The 19057-nt window shown below is 40.1% G+C and overlaps 1 protein-coding gene across 3 annotated transcripts in view; it reads right to left on the reverse strand.

Moving 5' to 3' along the window:
• Positions 1-19057, reverse strand: part of PHKB (phosphorylase kinase regulatory subunit beta) — a 154442-nt gene that overhangs the window by 134734 nt on the left and 651 nt on the right. For 2 of the 3 annotated variants that reach the window (XM_072117167.1, XM_072117168.1), the window contains exons 2-3: positions 17174-17330; positions 7838-7927 (exon numbers count right to left, since the gene is read on the reverse strand). In XM_072117167.1, the coding sequence (XP_071973268.1) occupies positions 7838-7927; positions 17174-17243 (160 nt within the window). In that variant the 5' untranslated portion in view covers positions 17244-17330. The remainder of the gene's footprint in view (positions 1-7837; positions 7928-17173; positions 17331-19057) is intronic. The other variant, XM_072117169.1, reaches the window with a different exon arrangement.

A 19057-nucleotide genomic window follows, 5' to 3' on the forward strand; every position in this document is an offset into this window, starting at 1 on the left:
ACATACACGACCATGTGTCACGAGAAAACAATCTTATAGCGTTCCAAAGCTATAACCACTTATAGTAACACAGGCCAGATTTGAAAAATGGGACCGCGTCCTTAAGACCAAAAGAGGCCGAGTCCCGTAGGGGTTAAACAGTTTGTTAAAAAGTTTTTGTTAAAAGTAAACAAAAAGTTTACAAAAACTTTTTAACAAACTCTTTAACCCCTACGGGACTCGGCCTCTTTTGGTCTTAAGGACTCTGCCCCATTTTTCAAATCTGGCCTGTGTTACTATAAGTGGTTATAGCTTTGGAACGCTATGAGATATCCAGGGGATTTTGAGATTGTTTTCTCGTGACACATTGTATTTCAAATTAGTTTAAAAATTTGGATGAAATCCTTTGCGTTTAGTTATGAAAAAAATTTGGCAAAAATTTAGAAAAATTCTTTATTTTCAACGTTCTAAATTCTCTACTTTTGATTCAGATAGTCATAGCACCCAAATAAATTCATAACATTCCCATTTCCCAAATGTCTGCTTTATGTTGGCATGTTTTTTTAAGATTCCACATATTTTACTAGAATGTTATGAGGCTCAGAATTTAGGTATAATTTTTCACATTTTTTGTAAAATCACCAGAACCTGTATTTCGATGGACCTGCTCAAATTCTAATTGACACTCCATTAAAGAAACTACACCCCTCAACGTATGAAAAAGCACTTTTAAGAAGTTTGTTAACCCTTTAGGTGTTTTATAGGGGTTAAAATAGGAGGTGTGGTCCACAAATTGTAATATTTTTTGACAATACATTCATTTTGGGTAAAAAATGAAACAATGGAATGGATTAAATTAAAAAAGGCTCCACAAAGTTTGATACCCAATTTCTCCCGAGTACAGTGATACCCCATTTGTGGTGGTAACCTGCTGTATGGACGCACGGCCGGGCATAGAAGGGAAGGAGGCGCCATGCAGAGCAGATTTGCTATGTCACATTGTACAGGCTATAATTTTTTTCTTTTTTTAATGTGGACCAATGGGGTGTTATTTCTTTTGCCACATGAGATGCACTTTTCTGGTAGGTAATTTTGGGGCATCTATAGCTAATTGGTGAGATTTTATTAACTCTTTGTTGGTGGAGGAAATGAAAATCATCAATTTTTATGAAAATTTATTTTTTTTTTGGTCGTTTACCATACCATAAAAATAGTATATTATTTTTATTCTATGGTTCGCCACGATTACGAAAAAACCTCATTTAGATAGATATTTTATTTTTTCCCATTTTTACTGAATAAAAAATAATTTGGCAAAAATGTTGTTAATTTTAGCATCACCGTCTTTCATATGCATGACTTTTTTATTTTTTTCGCCTCACAAATCTGTTTAAGGGCTTATTTTTTGCGAGAAGGATTGTTCTTTTTAGTGGTCTTATTTTAGAGTGCATAACATTTTTAAATCCCTTTTTAGAGCATTTTTTTATAGGGTATTAATTGAAAATTCTCTTTTTTGAGCTTTTTTGGGTTTTTTTTATTTTTTTATTACAGGGTTCACTTTGCGGTTCTAATAATGATTCTGTTTTATTATGCAGATTGTTACGGACGCAGGGATACCAAATATGTGGGGTTTTGTGTATTTTGTTCAATTGTACTGAATAAAAACCAATTTGGAGAAAATCTTGTTCATTTTAGCATCCCCATTTTTTCATATGCATAACTTTTTTTATTTTTCGGCTGATAAATCTGGTTAAGGGCTTATTTTTTGCGAGGAGAGTTGTTCTTTTGAGTGGGCTTATTTTAGAGTGCATAACATTTTTTTAAATCACTTTTTAGAGCATTTTTATAGGGTATTAATTAAAAATGATCTTTTTTCGGAACGTTTTTGCGGTTTTTTTCTACGGCGTTTACCGTGCAGTTCCAGCAACGATTCTGTTTTATTATACAGATTGTTACGGGCGCGGCAATACCAAATATGCGGGGTTTTTTGTGTTTTTTATACTTTATTAAGCGTTTTTATGGGAAAGTGACATTTTAGGGGCTTATATTTTAATGTATTTATTTTTTATTTATTCTAATGTGTAGTGTTCAGTGTTTTTCACTTTTTTTTTTACTTATACATACTTGAACTTGAACCAGTGATGCTCTGATCGCTGGTTCAAGTTCAATACACTGCTCTACAATACTATTTTATTGTAGAGCAGTGTAATCTGTCTGGCATGCTCGCGCATGCTCAGACAGTTTGCAGTCAGACCCGGAAGGGGTCTGACTGCCAGGGAGACCGGGCAGCTCCGGGGCACATGCCAGTCCTCGGAGCTCGGGGGATCCGATCCATAGCGCAAACACCCTTACACGCCACGGTCATGCTTGACCGCAGCGTGTAAGGGGTTAACACCCGCGAGCGTAGCCGACTCCGATCGCGGGTGTTAACCCCTTACACGCTGTGGTCAAGTATGACCGCGGCGTGTAAGGGTGTTTGCGCTATGTTAGTGCGGGCTGTCAGCCGCTGCTTCTGGTGCCGGCTCCGTTCGTGAGCCGGTGCCAGAAGCAGGACGTTATACTACGTCCCGGTGCGCTCTGCATGTAGCCCCGGGGACGTAGTATAACGTTGCGGTGCGCCTAGGGGTTAAGGACCCATGTGTATATGAATTATGCTGATTCCTGGAATACCCACTTTAAATAAAGCATCAAAAGTAAACACTGCTTTATATGCTCTTTTCATCGCAAAAGTCCTAACAATTTTCCCGTTAAAGTTGCTTGTCCATATAGAAGTTTTTAAAGAACTTTTACTTCCTTTCAAATGATGCATAATAAGCAAGATTGGTAAAAGGACCAACATGCATGTTTGATATTCATATACATCATATTTGTGAAAATATGAAAGAGCCATTTATTTATTTCTTCAGACTATACACAATTACAGTGCACAATTTCTGTGTGCACATATAAGAAACCAAGTAAATTATCACAGGAATTTGTATTATGTATTTGGTGCTTGAGCTTACAGGACAGCTTCCCTTTCTCATTCCTGCTCTTGCAACCTTTTCAGTGTCTTACAGTGTAATGGTCAATTGTAACGTAGGAAAAATAGAGGCGTGCGCTGGCAGATAGAAAGGCCTTGAACTCGAGCCGAGGTGATCCGCCCACCTTGACTCGCTATGAGGTACAGAATAAAACTAGATTTTCTGCTTTTCTAAGCATCACTAGTGTTAGTTGAAAAAGGGGTGTCCTTAGGACTAAAGGGCTCTAAGGGGACCTGTCTTACATGAATTTTTTTGAAACAGCAGTGACAGGTTCCCTTTAAAGGTAATCTACCATCAATATCATAAGATAAGGATCCAGTAACTCTGCTGTAGTTAAAATGGTGTATTCTTTATTCAAGAACATTTTTCAGCAAACAGAACCTGACGTTTCGGTCAGTAGACCTTCGTCAGACACTGTAAAGTATAGTGATACATAGGTATTTTAGAAAATATAAATGAGCTTATGATTTTAGAGAAAATATATACATTCAATAGTATTAGAAACTCAGATATGTAAATCTGTCTTCCAAAAGAGTAGTATCGTTTATAGACAATACATCAAGGTATGGGACATTTTTTTATACAATATGGATATAGGCAGAGAATAGTGTATGTACAAAACACAATACAAAGTAGAAGATGACATCTAAATCTTGGTTCAATCTCATTATGTACCCTAGTATATAGGAAAACACATGCAAAGAGATACAATTCCAATGGTCACACTAAAAAGAAATAACACAGCGTTAAAGGGGTATTCCCGTTGAAGCAAATTGATGTTATTGTTTGTATTATAAAATGTTATACAATTTTTCAATATACTTTCTGTATCAATTACTGTGTTATATCACACAGCTGATTACTCTGTATGATACTAACAAGCCACGGTCAGATTCTATCCAGTGGAAGTAAACATAGAGCTTTCTATAGAATGACAGCAAGCAGAGATCTAGAAAACAGTGATGAATTCATACAGAAAGTATACTGGAAAATTTTAGCTGGATATACTGCCTATGTGGACAGAAACGCAGCCTCAGCTGTTTGGGAATGGCACCAAGATTGGTCTGTCTAGCTGGATTTTAAGTACTTGCTCGTTTAGTGTTTCGTCCGCTGTACTTCCGGTTTGGACCGGAAGTGCATCAGTGGAGTGTGGTACTGATGGAATAGATGCCGCGATAGGTCTAGTCCATTACGGGCTTGTATCTAAAGTAGTGGGCATTGATGCACATGTCAGTAAGTCTTTTTCCTTCATCTCTAACATGTACCAACCTTGAAGATCCCCATGTACTTATGCATTATATACCAACATATCATACTTTTTTTCCCCTTCTCTATATTTATAGGTTTATCTTTCTCCCCCATACCTCTGTTTACCCCCACCCCACCCCCCATCGCTACAAAATGCTGATATTTTCCATTTATTTACTAACTAAAATTAAAGCCGAGATAAAGAAAGTTCAGAAGGGGAAATGTGTGTAAATAAGGACTGCAGAGGTTTGACTATGCCTCTAAACTGTACTTCAGGTACAATGAAAGGTGGCAATATTCAATATTGGGCATCTTGGCAATTAGGGACACCAAAGAGGAGGCAAGGACCTCTCCAGTACCCATTCTAAGTGCACATCAAGGTCTACATTCCAACAAAGGAACTTCTGCTTGCCTAATCCAGGCAGAGAGCGGGTATAAGGACTATCCCTCCTACTAATGATGTTTCATAGCAAGTCCTTCCCATGTGGAGGATAGGTAAGGGGTTAAGGGAGTTTAACCCCTTAACGCTGCAGCCCTTTTTCGTTTTTGCGTTTTCATTTTTCACTCCCCACGTTCAAAAATCTATAACTTTTTTATTTTTCCATGTACAGAGCTGCATGATGGCTTATTTTCTGCGTAACAAATTACACTTCAAAATAGTGGTATTTAACCGGTTAAGGACCGGCCCTTTCCTGTTTTTTCATTTCCATTTTTCAACTTTTTTATTTTTACACGTAAAGAGCTCTGTGACGGCTTGTTTTCTGTGTAGTAAATTGCACTTCATATTGATGGTATTGAATATTCCATGCCATGTACTGGGAAGCGGGAAAAAAAATTCCAAATGGAGTGAAAATGGTGAAAAAACGCATTTGCGCCATTTGCACATTGTAATTAAGGGGTTAAAACGAAATAGCCTCGGATCTTCGGAATACCCGAGGCTACCATGTGCCGCTATCTTTTTGAGGCTGCCGGCTAGCACCGATCGCGGGTGTTACCGGTAAGCCTTTGCTGCAATATGTAGCAAAGACTTACCGGCTATGGAGAGGGCTCGGCCCGTGAGCCTTCTTCATGCAGCGGGACACGGTCGTGAACCAGTTCCATGCAGTGTACTGGGAAGCGGGGAAAAAATTCCAAATGCAGTGAAATTGGTAAAAAAACGCATTTGTGCCGTATTCTTGTGGGCTTGGTTTTTTTACGTATTTCACTATATGCCCCAAATGACATGTCTACTTTATTCTTTGGATCGGTACGATGACAGGGATATTAAATTTGTATAGGTTTTATAATGTTTTCATACATTTAAAAAAAATTAAAACCTGTATAAAATTTTTTGGGGGATTTTGCCATCTTCTGGCGCTAATAACTTTTTTATACTTTAGTGTACAGAGCTGTGGCTGGTGTCGTTTTTTGCGGATTTTGATAAAGTTTACAATGTTATCATTTGTAGGACTGTGCAATCTTTTGATCACTTTTTATAGAATTTTTAAATGGCAAAAAAGCAAGATTTTCCATTACGGGGTTAAACTCTGTGAAAAACCGTTATTATATTTTTATAGATCGGGCATTTTCGGATGCTGCAATACCTAATGTGTTTATGATTTTTACTGTTTATTTTACAGTTCTAAAGAAAGGGGGGTGAGTTTGAGGTTTTAGGGGTTTTTTTATTATAATTTGTTTTTTTTTACTATTTTTCAGACTCCCTAGGGTACTTTAACCCTATATGGGGATTATACTGATAGCACATTGTAATGAATAGGTTAACCCGAAGTAGGCTCGGTCTTCGGAAGACCCGAGGCTAACATGGCAATGGATCGCCGCTCCTCCTCCTTGGAAAATTGACGGCGCCCCCATGCGCTGCCATCTTTTTGAAGCCCCCGGCAGCTTAGCCGGCACAGTTACCACTAAGCCTTTGCTTCAATATGCAGTAAAGGCTTACCGGCTATGGAGAGGACTCCACCTGTGAGCCCTATCCATGTACCCGCACCCGGCATGTGACGTAGTATTACGTCACATGTCGGTAAAGGGTTAAGAACTACAAGGGTCTGTGGTCAGGGTGGATCCAAGGTAGTTTAACAAAAGAAATATTCCAAAAATAACTTTTTTAGATGGAGTTGGCCCTTTATATTTTAACTGGAGAATCACCTGTCAACTCCAAAACATACAGTTAGGTTGTTTAGATTGTGAGACCCATGGGGACGGGACCAATTTGACATGCTTTGTGCAGCGCTGGGTAATCTGTATGCGCTATATAAATAATAGTTATTTTTAATTAATAGAGCCAGCATTACATCTTACACATAGGAGGAATAAACATAAGTGCCACTGCCAGCCCCCAGATCTCGTCAGCAACCAGGAGGTTAAATTACACTTCAAAATGCATTTTTATTTGCGGGAATGATTTGTTGCGCCCTGCGTTTAGCAGTGAGCCAGAACTCCACAGGGATAGTAATCATGCATTTATTTAATGTGACCGCGGATGAGCAATGTGAATGCAGAACACACTGACCCGAAGGATAAAATGGCAATTTCAGTGTTCAGAAGGAAATGAGAGGCTGCAGCACTTAAGTGCAGTGTGCCATCAGATGTGCTCTGACAGATCGTCTCCTCCAAAGTCACAGTTGTCCTCACTATCATTTCATCAATGTCTCTAAACTTTTTAACTGGTATTAACTGGGCAAATGGAGAACCCCATAGATTCTCACAAGATATATATAGGTACACTACTTTGTAATGTAGAAATTTAGTATAACTCTTTATTATCAATAGAGATTTGGAATCCTGACAGACTGGTACCTGATGACTTGGTCCATGCCTCATGTCAAATGAGGAAGCAAAGCCGAGAGTTAGGGGATCCAGCATCAAAAAGATTTGATAGATTAAATTTTAAATATCAGCAGTCTCCAATAACTAAAATTTGACTGACTATTACCACACAGCAGTCTAATCCTCTTCTCTGACGTGGTTGTGCATGGTTCTAAAGCCAACAGGTACAATAATGCAATAACATCACACCTACTGCCTTCAGAGCTGCAGAGCTCTATTACACCCAGTCACTATGAGGTGAGTACACAATATCTGACAGCACCTTGACTATGCTGGGAGGCCGCTATGCAAAAAATAGAGCAGCTGCTCAGCTTCCTATGGAGAGTGGCAGGGTGAGGAGGGCTCACTGCCACCTTCATTTCTTCCCGTGGCCCTGTGCATTTAGCCCAAGGGTACAGTCACACACAGATACACCCGCAGGCATGTGGCAGCGCGCTGGAGAGGAGGAGGGGTGGGCACTGCACTACACGGCCACATACACAGGGAAAGACAGCATGCTCTATCTTTTTCCCATATATGGCCTGTAAAGGTGCCACATCGTTCCGCCGCCTGGCCACCATTGCCATCTATTTGCGGCCGCATATATGCCCAGCCAGACAATCCTGTGAATAAGGCCTAAGGAGGAGGAATTCTACGGTGTAGGCACACATTATGTTCTCAAGAACAGGATGGATGAAAAAGAACAACAAAAATTTTGCTAAATTAATGAGTAGGGCACATTATTTCCTCCATCGATTTCTGTTACTAGTCTTGTCACAACTCACCTATTCTGTAGTATCGATCTAATTTGTCCCAGAGGGTCTCATTGTCCGGGCGTGGGAGGTCACTGCTTTTTAGGGGTTCATAAACGGAGCCTGAAATAAAATAAAATATTAAAATCATATATAGGCTAGAAACATGACATATGCTTACTACTAAACATACGGATGCCAATTCAAACTTCAGATCTGTGCAACAGTATATACATGTGCATAAAATATAACTCATACAGAAACCTATGTGCACACACTATGTGGACAGGAAGTGCATCTGCAAAAATGCAGCGCTCTTTCTTGTATTTGCCCCCCCCCCCCCCCCGATAATTCATCCAGAGAAATGATGCAGTTTATTTCATACCACTATCACTATGTGACCTAACAATTTAGCTCTGTCTCTACATTACTTACAATGCACTGTTCTCTGCTAAACTTGCCAATTTCTTTTTATTAGTTGTTTCCCTGGAAATATTGTTCAAACTCCTAATTTAATTCATTTTCTATCAATTGTGAAAGTTTAGACTTCATCAACATCCAACCACAGCCCCAGTCCATCCTCTGTGCTAACTTTGTTCTGTATGGATACCAAAACAGCAGGAGTTGCTAGAAGCTGGTGGGGGAGTCCAGGTGTTGGGAAAGAAGTAAAGAGAGCTATTAATGTCACCAGAGTTCCCTTCAGCATGGCTTTAAGATGGGTAAGACTCAAAAGATATTTTGTTTTCAGCACCTGTATTTTCATGGCTGTTATTTATAACAAGTCAAGAAACTAGATCAGCTAATGTTTCACTAAAAAGCCCTGCCGATTCAGCATCAGTACTTTCTTGGACTGGATTATACTAGAAAGTAAAGATTTAGATGGCAGTATGCTGGTCTGTATTATGCATCAGTATTTGTTATGTAAAATTAGAAGTGGAACCTAAGCAAAATAATTTGGGGTTTTACTCCTGGTTTGGCTTACAAACACCAAAGGAAAATACTGATCAGAATACAGCCATCAGAATCGGGTCTAACGCTGCAGCTAAAAATAAATATAGAATAATTTCCATTTCTAAAACCACCAAAACCATTATATTAGTCTAAAAGGCACCCAGAGTACAGCCGAATCCTGGATGCAGTTCTGGATGTGTTTGGAGCATCTGAAATTTCTCTATGACATGTTGCTTTCAATTGGAAAACAAATAACTTGAAGCCATGAAATGCTGGAAACATTTATATTTCCTGATAATGTACAGAACATTTCTGTTTCAATTTGTACCGGAATATGTGTTTGCTGCTAGGAGTGAATTAATATTCCTCCGCGCAGACACTTGCCTAATAAAAATGCAGCGCTTCATTAGCTGTGAAGGAATTAAAGTCTTTCTATTAATATTTTAATTGCCTTTTTAATTTTGGCACAATTCGCAGACAGACTTCCTAGCAACAAACATCTGATAGCTTAAAGTAAACTTGACTCAGTGTCCAGGTTGACAGTCCTATTAGATGATGGGGAAAAGCCTGGAACAAGTTCATCGAGATATAGAGGGTAAATGCGATTTTCCATTGCACTAAGCCCAGCCACTGTGTGACCAGGATGGTCGCAGTTGTAGCGCCACAACAGAGGATCACTTTACTTTCCGAAGTAGCAATCATATACATACCTGCAGAAGTAAGTACCCTATATACTCCAGTCACATACAGAGATGCATTTATAACTTGGTACTTTGGTTGTGCACTTTTAACCTCACATCTTACTGCCCTCTTTTTGTGTATTGGCACAACATTGATGGTTAACCTTCACCCATAGAGCTGTTGGAGGTTGGGAGAGGTTATTTCATGTAGCTTTCAATTTCCCCATTCAACATCGTTCTGGATGTGACAGTGAACAAGCAAAAGTTTTCTCATATATCTTTTATTCAAGTCACATCTGTCAGCACTACAAAAATAAGACAGAAGTCTCTTCTCTCTCCATCTGTTGGCAATGTAAAGACTATAGCCTGCAGATGGGCTCCAGGCAACAGACTGTTATAGAAAATACACAGCAGTGTACAGTCTAAGGCTATATTCACACTGCCGTTGCCCTGCCGTACCGTACCGTAGCGGGCAACGGCAGTGTACGGGGAGAGGAGGAGGAGGTGAGCGCAGCTCACCCCCGCCCCTCTCCATAGGAATTAATGGCGCACGGCGCCGTACTACGGAGAAAGATAGGACAGGTCCAATCTTTTTCCGGGTACGGAGCGGTACGGTGCCGCAAGTGTGCTGCACCGTACCGCTCCCGTAGGGCGCCGTGCGCCCATTGACGTCTATGGAGGACGTATATCGGCCGTATATACGTCGGCCGTATATACGTCCTCCATACGTCAGTGTGAATGTAGCCTAAAAAGTACAATCCTGTATTGATCCAGAGTTACATTTGATATAGTACCCAAGAGCTGCACTCACCATTCTTCAGGAGGATACCCTGTGTATTAGGAGTTATACCACATAAAAGTTGGATGAGCTAAGGCATTGCTCTGGTGTCTTCAAACCAGTCAGTGCCTACAGTGGCCACAGAAGAACATTTCATTGAGTTGTAATAGATCATTTAGCAATGGGTAGATGTGTGGAACAGGTTCCTTTTTTAGTATTAGTAATAATTATGTTATGTTTACCAGAAGGATTGGATATTGGAAAGATAAAAGTGACTGTACCCAGTAGGATTGATTTAAAATGGAGAAATTATACCAAATCAGAGATTGAGGACATTGGGCGAGTGTCGTCAGATCATGTCAAACCAGTGTCCTTGTAATGACTTTCAATCCAAGACTATCCCTCCACCCTTTAACTATGGACCATTCATTTCAATCCATAAGATGAGCAGGAATCATAAAATACCAACAGATAAAACAACAAACAGAGTTATTATTAGCTCCCCATAGAGACATGACATGATGCTCACTTCACTAAAACATAGTCATCGCTCACTGAGACACATGAATATTAAGTATAAAGAGACAAAGCTTTCATTGTCCATCAGTCATAGTGACAGACGCCATGCAAACCTCACAGAAGAGGCATCCGAATGAGAGATGAGGAGATAGAGGCGATGTTACCAGTATGAGGAATATAAACTAACCTAATGCTTTTACTTAAAGGGCACCATTCACATAAAACAATATTGATATATATATTCTAAGCATACATATAGCCAAAGATGGAGAAAGGGAAGACATGGCCGGATTTCTCTGCAGTTATCACTATAACAATACAATCCAACAGACTAGTTGCTGCAAACCAACAGACCTTCCAACCAGTTTGACCCAGCTGTATATAAATCTAGAGTTTCATATCAGTGTAGCCCAGGAGTCAGCTGGTTTGACAACCTACCAAATTTCACACAACAAACTCAGACCCAAAGGCTAGATGAATACGACTTAAAGTGTAAGCAGATTTGGGATCTGAACACAATAATAGAACCCTATTAAGGTCGCCCTCTCCTGAGCCCTCACCCCCATCCCACATCTCCCTGGTAAATTCATAGGCATGGGTCCGTGTGAGTAGTACACAAGTGCATTTCTACCATTTCCGGCACAGAGGGATACGTTGCACAAGTTGTGCACAGATTTTTGTATTTCCTCATGCCAAGCTTGCTAATTGTGGTCACGCCACTCCAGCTCACATACACGCACCCAGCCGTCATATACTTGTATTTTGGAGTTAGTGTTGTGGGATTGGCTTGTTGGTGGCTCAGGTCTGGATGACCTGACAGTATCAGGTGTCAGGCTCTAGTTGGCTTTTCACTCATGGGTGCATTGCGTTGCATCCTTTTTAAATGTTTTTATCCTTTGCCCTATTGATGTCTGTTATATGTCTAGTTTGCTAATAAAATAAAGTTTTTCACTACTTGACACATGCTTTTCTGTTTTTCATTTTTGTAGAATATGACTTAAAGGACATCTATCACCAGATCAAGGATTGTAAACCATGAACACTGACATACTGGTGTGTGTCCCCTCTGACAGGATCTGCTACTCTTTTAGCTTCTTGTGCACTTGTTTTAAGGGAAAAAAAAGTCTTATGCAAATGAGCCTGAGGGGCTCCAGTCTCAATAGGAGTTAATGGAGCTTGGAGCCCATCAGGCTCATTTGCATACTTTTTAAAGCCCTTTTTTCTTAAATAAAAGGGCATAAGAAGCTAAAATAACAGCAGTTCCTGCCAGAGGGGGCACACACCAGTATGTCTGAATGTTTGGTTTACAATCCTTCATCTGGTGATAGATCAAGCTGGTATGGCTATCGTCCATCTATCCAGATGTACTAATGGAAATCTACTCTGTACATTTATGGATTTTTAAAAAGATTACATAAAGAATGAAATCATTTTTAATTAACCAATGACTGTGCTGGATCATTGAGTGTTTTAGGTTACTGCTGATGTGACATGTGGGATGATGGGTAGGACAGTGTGGCCTCAATCGCTGATGCTATAACAAATCTGTGTGGTTAAGTGGAGAGTCGCTGGTCTAATTGAATGTCATATAATTCACACTTCCCTCCTTGATATGCATCTCCTGTCTACAGGAAGATTCACGAGACATAATTGCTTTGTTGGGTAAAATGTGATTTTAAGAAGATATGGAAGTTGGACAGTTTTATAATGAGGGAGAATATGGAAATCATAGATCGTCAGCGAGGGGACACAGAGGATAATGGTAACTCATGACTCCAAGGAAATAGGGGTGAAGCAGATACCTGTAAACGGGTTAAGTCATATGACAATGAAATAGAAAGCAGGTCCCAGTGTAACAATGCACTGTGAGCAGGAATACATAGTCACATAGAATTAATATTGGGTACAGACAGAGCAAAAAACGGTAGAAGTTTCAGTGAAGATATCAACTACTTCATTGCAAAGATAGACATCTGCCATGCAACCCACAGAAAATATTAAAATGCTACAGATTCTCTACACTGCAGGAGGGTGTGATGTGCTGAATTCCCAGAAGCTATGCCACAACACTAAATTGCTATAGGTTAGCGAATGGCAAACTTTTTTATTTTTCTGTGTACAGAGGTGTATGAGGGCTTATTACCTGTAGGACAGATTGTATTTCACCCCTTTACGACCTGGCCTTTTTTAGTTTTTGTGTGTCCGTTTTTGCTTCAGACCTTCAAAAAACTTTTTCCCCCCCCATGTACTGAGCAGTATGAGGCGTTGTTTTCACTGTAACAAATTGTACTTCCTAGTGTCAGTATTTAATATTGCATGGCATGTACTGGGAAGAGAAAAAAAATCCAAATACGTTGAAATTGACAATAATAATAATTCTTTATTTATATAGCGCTCACGCACACGCGCACATCTTGCTAGATCAGTCCCTGTTTTTTGGAGTGTGGGTGGAAACCAGAGGACCAGGAGGAAACCCACGCAAAAACGGAGAGAACATACAAACTCTTTGCAGTTGTTGACCTGGGTGGGACTTGACAAATTTTCTTGTGGGCTACGTTTTTAAGGCTTTCACTGTGCACTGCAAACGACACTTCCCCTTTATTCTCTGGATCGGTACCATCATGTGGATACCAAATTTATATAGATTTTATTGTGCTTTATTAGATTTTAAACCTTGTGTACAGAATTTCTTCATTTTGCTATATTCTGGGGCCAATAAAATGTTCACATTTTTGTGTGATGCCGTCTAAGGTGTCATGCGGGACATTATGATATCTTTAACACTTTTTCAGCCCCCCTACGGTATTTTAACCGGAGGGAGTCTGATCGCTCCTGTTATATACTACTGCATTGCAGTATATAGCAGTTTTGCTACTGATCTGTAAGCAGCTTCCTCGGGAAGCCGCTTACAGTTCAGGCTGGATGACAGACCACAGAGTCTGTATAATACTCCAAGCTGTCATAGAAACCTACATCTGCCACTCAATGCTGTCAAAGTGGGGAAGGGAACAAATCCAAGATGGAGCCATTTAAATAGTTAACACTCAAGATGGCGTGTAAGGGCAGCCAGTGGCTGTATACCAGGAGGGGGGGGGGGGCAGCCTGTATCCCGGAAAGGGGGGGGGGGGACAGCCAGTGGCTGTACACCGGAAGAGGGGGGGGGGGGGGACAGGCAGTGGCTGAATACTGGGGGGCATGTGTCCAATTCATTTCCCACCCTCTGCTTATACTCGAGTCAATAGGTTTTCACAGTTTTTTTGTGTTAAAATTAGGTGCCTCGGCTTATACTGGGGTATATACGGTGCCAGATTACATTGGGTGCTGGGAACTTTATTTTGTGTACTGTATGTCTGTGGAAGGATGTACCACTACTAAACCAAGCAGATTTCAAAGCTGAATAGGGGGGCAACCCGTTCATGCACTGGAGTGGTGTGATAAATATATGATACCCATCTCCCAATCACTACTTTTCCTTCAGAAACCCAAGCCCAATGAATCTTAAAATTCCTGTTATTTTCCTGAGCAAGCAAAAATTGCAGCAGACTCCATGGTGGCGTAATAAAGGATGTCACTTTATAGTGACCCACACAATGTTTTAGATTAATGGCTTCACCTCAACACCATGCCCTCTATCAGAACTCACTTTGTAGTTAATTTATGTGGGGATAAGATGGATAAATGGGTTCTTCAAGTCTGCACAATAAGGAAGAAACAGAATGTCAACATGAGACTGGGGAGAAGTTAAAAGGAAAGTCCACTTTTAAAATATTTTACAATATCTGTACTAGTTTCATGTAATTTTATGTCACCGTGAATACTAGGAGCTATATTCAAGCCCAGCACTTCTTAGTCATGTGACCAATATTTTCTTTTATTGTTAGAGTTGACATAAAGTAAACAGAGTTTCCCAAAAATTGAAATGAGTAATTCTCAGCTCAGAAGACCCAGGAAGCATCTTGCCAATGAAATATCATCCTTGTCAGCTAAAAATAGTCAATAACTGGTACTGCAACTACACAGACAATATTGAGAATAAAGATATAGAGGCACGAGCGCCGGCCTATGATAAATATACCCCATAGTGTCCCTTATGTGAGAGCAACACATTTATAAATAGTATTGAGTAAATCCACACTTAATTTACATAATACATTCACCCCTATATGAAGACAGATGGAAACTTGCCTTTTTCCCTGCTGGGTCATGAATTATAGAGCATCTACTTGGCCTGAGGTTCCCCATGGGGACCCGGCTGTAAGACTGCCATTATTTACGGAGAAAGGGTAGGAAGTGATAGAAATACAGGAAATTGTGGACAAATCTGTAATTGCCCAATTTTTACAGAGTGAAAGCTAGTCGGAAGGTGGCCGAGAGCGCCGGCATGTGCGACCTGGCTGCTGGCTGCTCACTTGTAATTACTATAAGCTGCACATAACCAGCGGGCAGAGAGCGCTGTGCCAGAACATCCTGCCCTGATTAATTCACCCCAGAAATGGACACAGCTCCCCAGAGAAAAGACCCAGGATATTCAGATAATACGAAATACAATGCACTGACTCTTAAAGGAGAAGTACAATCCTCTTGCATGTGTATGCTTACACACAGAGGATGCACCCTTTGTCAGATAGGTATTGGAATATATTGAAGGGTTTTTCTTACATTGGAATCTTCTCATATCTCAGCCTCATGTGCCACCCTCAGTACTAGGCACAACACACATTTTGACACATTTCTGTATGCTAGTGCCATGGGAAACCCAGAAGACCTTTTTCTGCATTGCACATGATGTCCTAGAGGCATGTGGGCAAATGAGCCAAGTCCCCACTCCCCTGGTGAAACGCTCATCCTCTTCACTATTTAAACACAACAAAACCCGTTTATTACTCTGTCTGTGGGAACATGTACAATAAAGAAAAAGACCTACTTACATATATAAAGAAAATTATAGCTGAGAACATACAGACACGTCTGGTGTCAGCTTATATCAGTCAGGTCAGAGAGCTTGCCCTTCATGAGAAGTCCTTGCCCTCCCTTCTAGTGTATCAACACATGGTGCCAAGGGGCTATTTTAGGATGCAGATATTTTTGCCATTCCTAATTCAGCAAGGTCACATGTGAACAGAGAAAAAACTGCTTTAAAGTAAAAAGAAAGCAAGATTGAAAAGACCTTGAGAAAAGTTGTTCCAAATATATACATGTATGGTGGAAACAGTCAGCAAACTCCTAACAGATAGGTAGAGCTTCTATAATTCACAAATTAGTTGTACAATTACATTGTATTTTAGACTACAAAGTACAATGTAGGCTGCACTAAAGGACCTGTAAAGTATTGCCAAGTGTGTACACAGTGACTCAACAGCAGAACAGTGTGTACAGCTCTGTAGCATAATGGTACTTGTACACAGTCAGCATCATAAGTGGATTTTCAACAAGGAATTAGTGAGTTAGAGTATATTTAAAATCAATGTGACATCAAAACTACCCATGTTAATTTTGCAGACAATTTCCACAAAGAAACAGACAATTTTCAGAAATTCCTGCTGAGATTTTGCAATAGGTGGCTTCTTTCTAGCCCCTGAAAATCTGTATTGAGTCCATGCATATATTATATGCAGCATCACAACAGATTGTGGGATGGATTTAACATTCACATAAGGCATGCATGAACCCTAACCCTAAGATGTAAGAATAGTAATGTCTATACCTGGTCCTACAACAGAATAGTGTGTTCAGCTTTAGAGTAAAATAAAGGAATAAAAACAACTATACCAGTTCATACAAGTTCACGTCCAGGCCCACTCATAATGTCGTGCAGCTCGTAGAAACACTAGAAGTGGGGAGGAAAGTGGAGATTTATATGGCTTCACCTTCAGATAATTGGTGGAGAAACCATAATAAATCTGGGCCAGTGACTCCATTAGAAGAATAGTGAGTGAAGCTCTGGAGTATAATACAGGTATTTAAGATGAGCAAAATTCAGTAAGATAGCTCAGAAAATTACACCTGCACACAAACAGAAATTAAATTCTGAAGGAATCAAGACCTTTTAAATATTTCAAGCTAAGAAAGCTGAAGAAAACAAAGGATGTTATTATGCTAATCTTATTTGTAATTGTATTCTTTCACAAACTCTTGAATCTCAAATCTTCCTAGTCAAGAAGTATTAAAAGACTAAAAGACCATAAACAGTGCCACCTTCCCATTGATCCATGTGAGGGAAGGCAGAATGGCTTCATTTATGTCAATAGAGTTGAGCTGCAATAGCACTTATAACTCACAGGCAGGTGAGATGCTGTTTATTAAAGAAAACAGTCAAGTATTTCTATGGAAAAAAAATTAATCAAGGAGAGTCTGAAATCATTCCAAACACATAGATGCAGAAACCGCAAAATGACATGCAACATTGTATGACATGCAAAGACATGAATTATCAGCACTCACCTAATCGCAAGTACGTGGGCGACATGGATATGGTCCTGTCGACCAGCTGTGCCATCTTACTCGACTGCATTGGAACCAACCATAGACGTCTCACACCAATTTGGCAACTGGTTAGTAGTGGTTAGGGGCAATCACAGTGAAATTAAGGTGTTAGCGGCTGCATTAGAGAATAAGTCCACAAAAATGTGGAGCAGAATAAGCCAACAGAAGGGGAGAAAAACAAAAAACATAAACATGTGTAATGACATACAGTATAAAGTTCACAAAAGACAAATTCATTAAAAGACATATATGACAATTCCCTGTACACATTAGGAAACCATAAAGTGTGTAGACTGCAATATTCTTTGCCAAAATGGCAGTACTTAGTTAGGACTCTTTCAGACAACCGTGTTCCATCCATGAGTCACAGACCAGACACTGGCACAGAATGAATGCAGCGCCAAGGACAGGACTCCAAGCATTATAGTCATATGATGCAAGGAGTCCATTCTTCCCAGTGGAACTACAGTTCCAAACCATAATCATAATCACCGCAGGGAAGAAGGGACTTCCTGCATCACATATCACTATCATGCTTGGAGCCCTGTCCTCTGTATTTGGTTTGTGAATTGCAGCCAATTCACGGTCCCCGATTCACAAAACAACCACTGTCAACTGAGCCCTTAGTGATTTCTAGGATTCCACAGCACTAAAACACTATAGGATATCCTAAAGTGAAGGTGAAAGCCCCCTTCTCACTCTACGTTCCAGCTGTAATAAGACTACAACTCCCAGGGTGTGAGGTTTTAGTATCTTATCAGTCAGTCTGGTTACTTTATAACATGAAAGAATAATGTATCCAGAAATTATAAAACTGCACTTTTTTTCAGCAGTCAGTGAAATCCACTTTATTGGCTTTAATAAGGTTGGTTGTGTCCATGACTCAATTTAAACATTTTTAAAGGAAGGGTTGTCAATATTTGTGGCCACATTCACCATTTCCATGTTAGTTCAGTAGATTAAGGTAGTGTTCACACAGTTGCATTCATTTTGCCTTTACATTGCATTTATGTAAACACAATGGTAACGTGATTTAAACATGTTAAGGCTTCGTACACACGGTCCGGCTGCATCCACAGTTCTCGGCCCATGTTACAGAGCGTTTCAACGGCAGCCAGGACCTGGCTAAGAAATGCCCGCTCTCTGCCTCTAGATATATCTAGGGTGACTGGAGGGGCATATGTTCATAATAAATTCCCCCCCCCCCCTTTATGTTTAAGCATTAAGGAACACATGGGGTACACCCAAAACTAAAGGTTTAAATCAGACTTACTTCATCATTATAAAATCAAGCTAAGCCTAGGTTCACAGAGTGATGGGTAATGGAGTGGATTTGCAATGGGCATCTATTAAGCATATTTGGGTTTTCCAGAGGTTGAAAAACATGGAAAAACAGTGCCACATCTGACCACAGTTTTTGCTGGTATAGCAGTCCATTTGTATAGAATTGGATGGAGCTTAGTTGCAACACCTCAAACTACCCATGCTCAGGAGAGGAGTTGTATTTAACAGAAAGCAGCCATGTTTTTCAACCTAGTGACAACCCAAGTCTGTTGCCCAAGAGCAAGTTTGTTCTAAGAAACTTGGTGCATGCACATTCCGGATTTTTCAGACTGAACTGATATTTTTAAGTTCAGTGATACAAGCTTCAGTCCAGGGAGCCAACAGAATAACTGTAATCATGGATAATGGGTTATAAAGACACGGCAGTTCCTCTGGAGCCATTCTTGGAGGTTTGCAAGGTGTCATCCTCCACAGTGACATGAAAGGGTTACTTAATGTAACCACATGCTGGGCAGATACAATTGCAATGTGCAATGAAATTAGGGATGTACAACACTG

The sequence above is a fragment of the Engystomops pustulosus genome, chromosome 7, assembly GCF_040894005.1.
Source record: "Engystomops pustulosus chromosome 7, aEngPut4.maternal, whole genome shotgun sequence".
In the NCBI taxonomy this organism is placed as follows: Eukaryota; Metazoa; Chordata; class Amphibia; order Anura; family Leptodactylidae; genus Engystomops; species Engystomops pustulosus.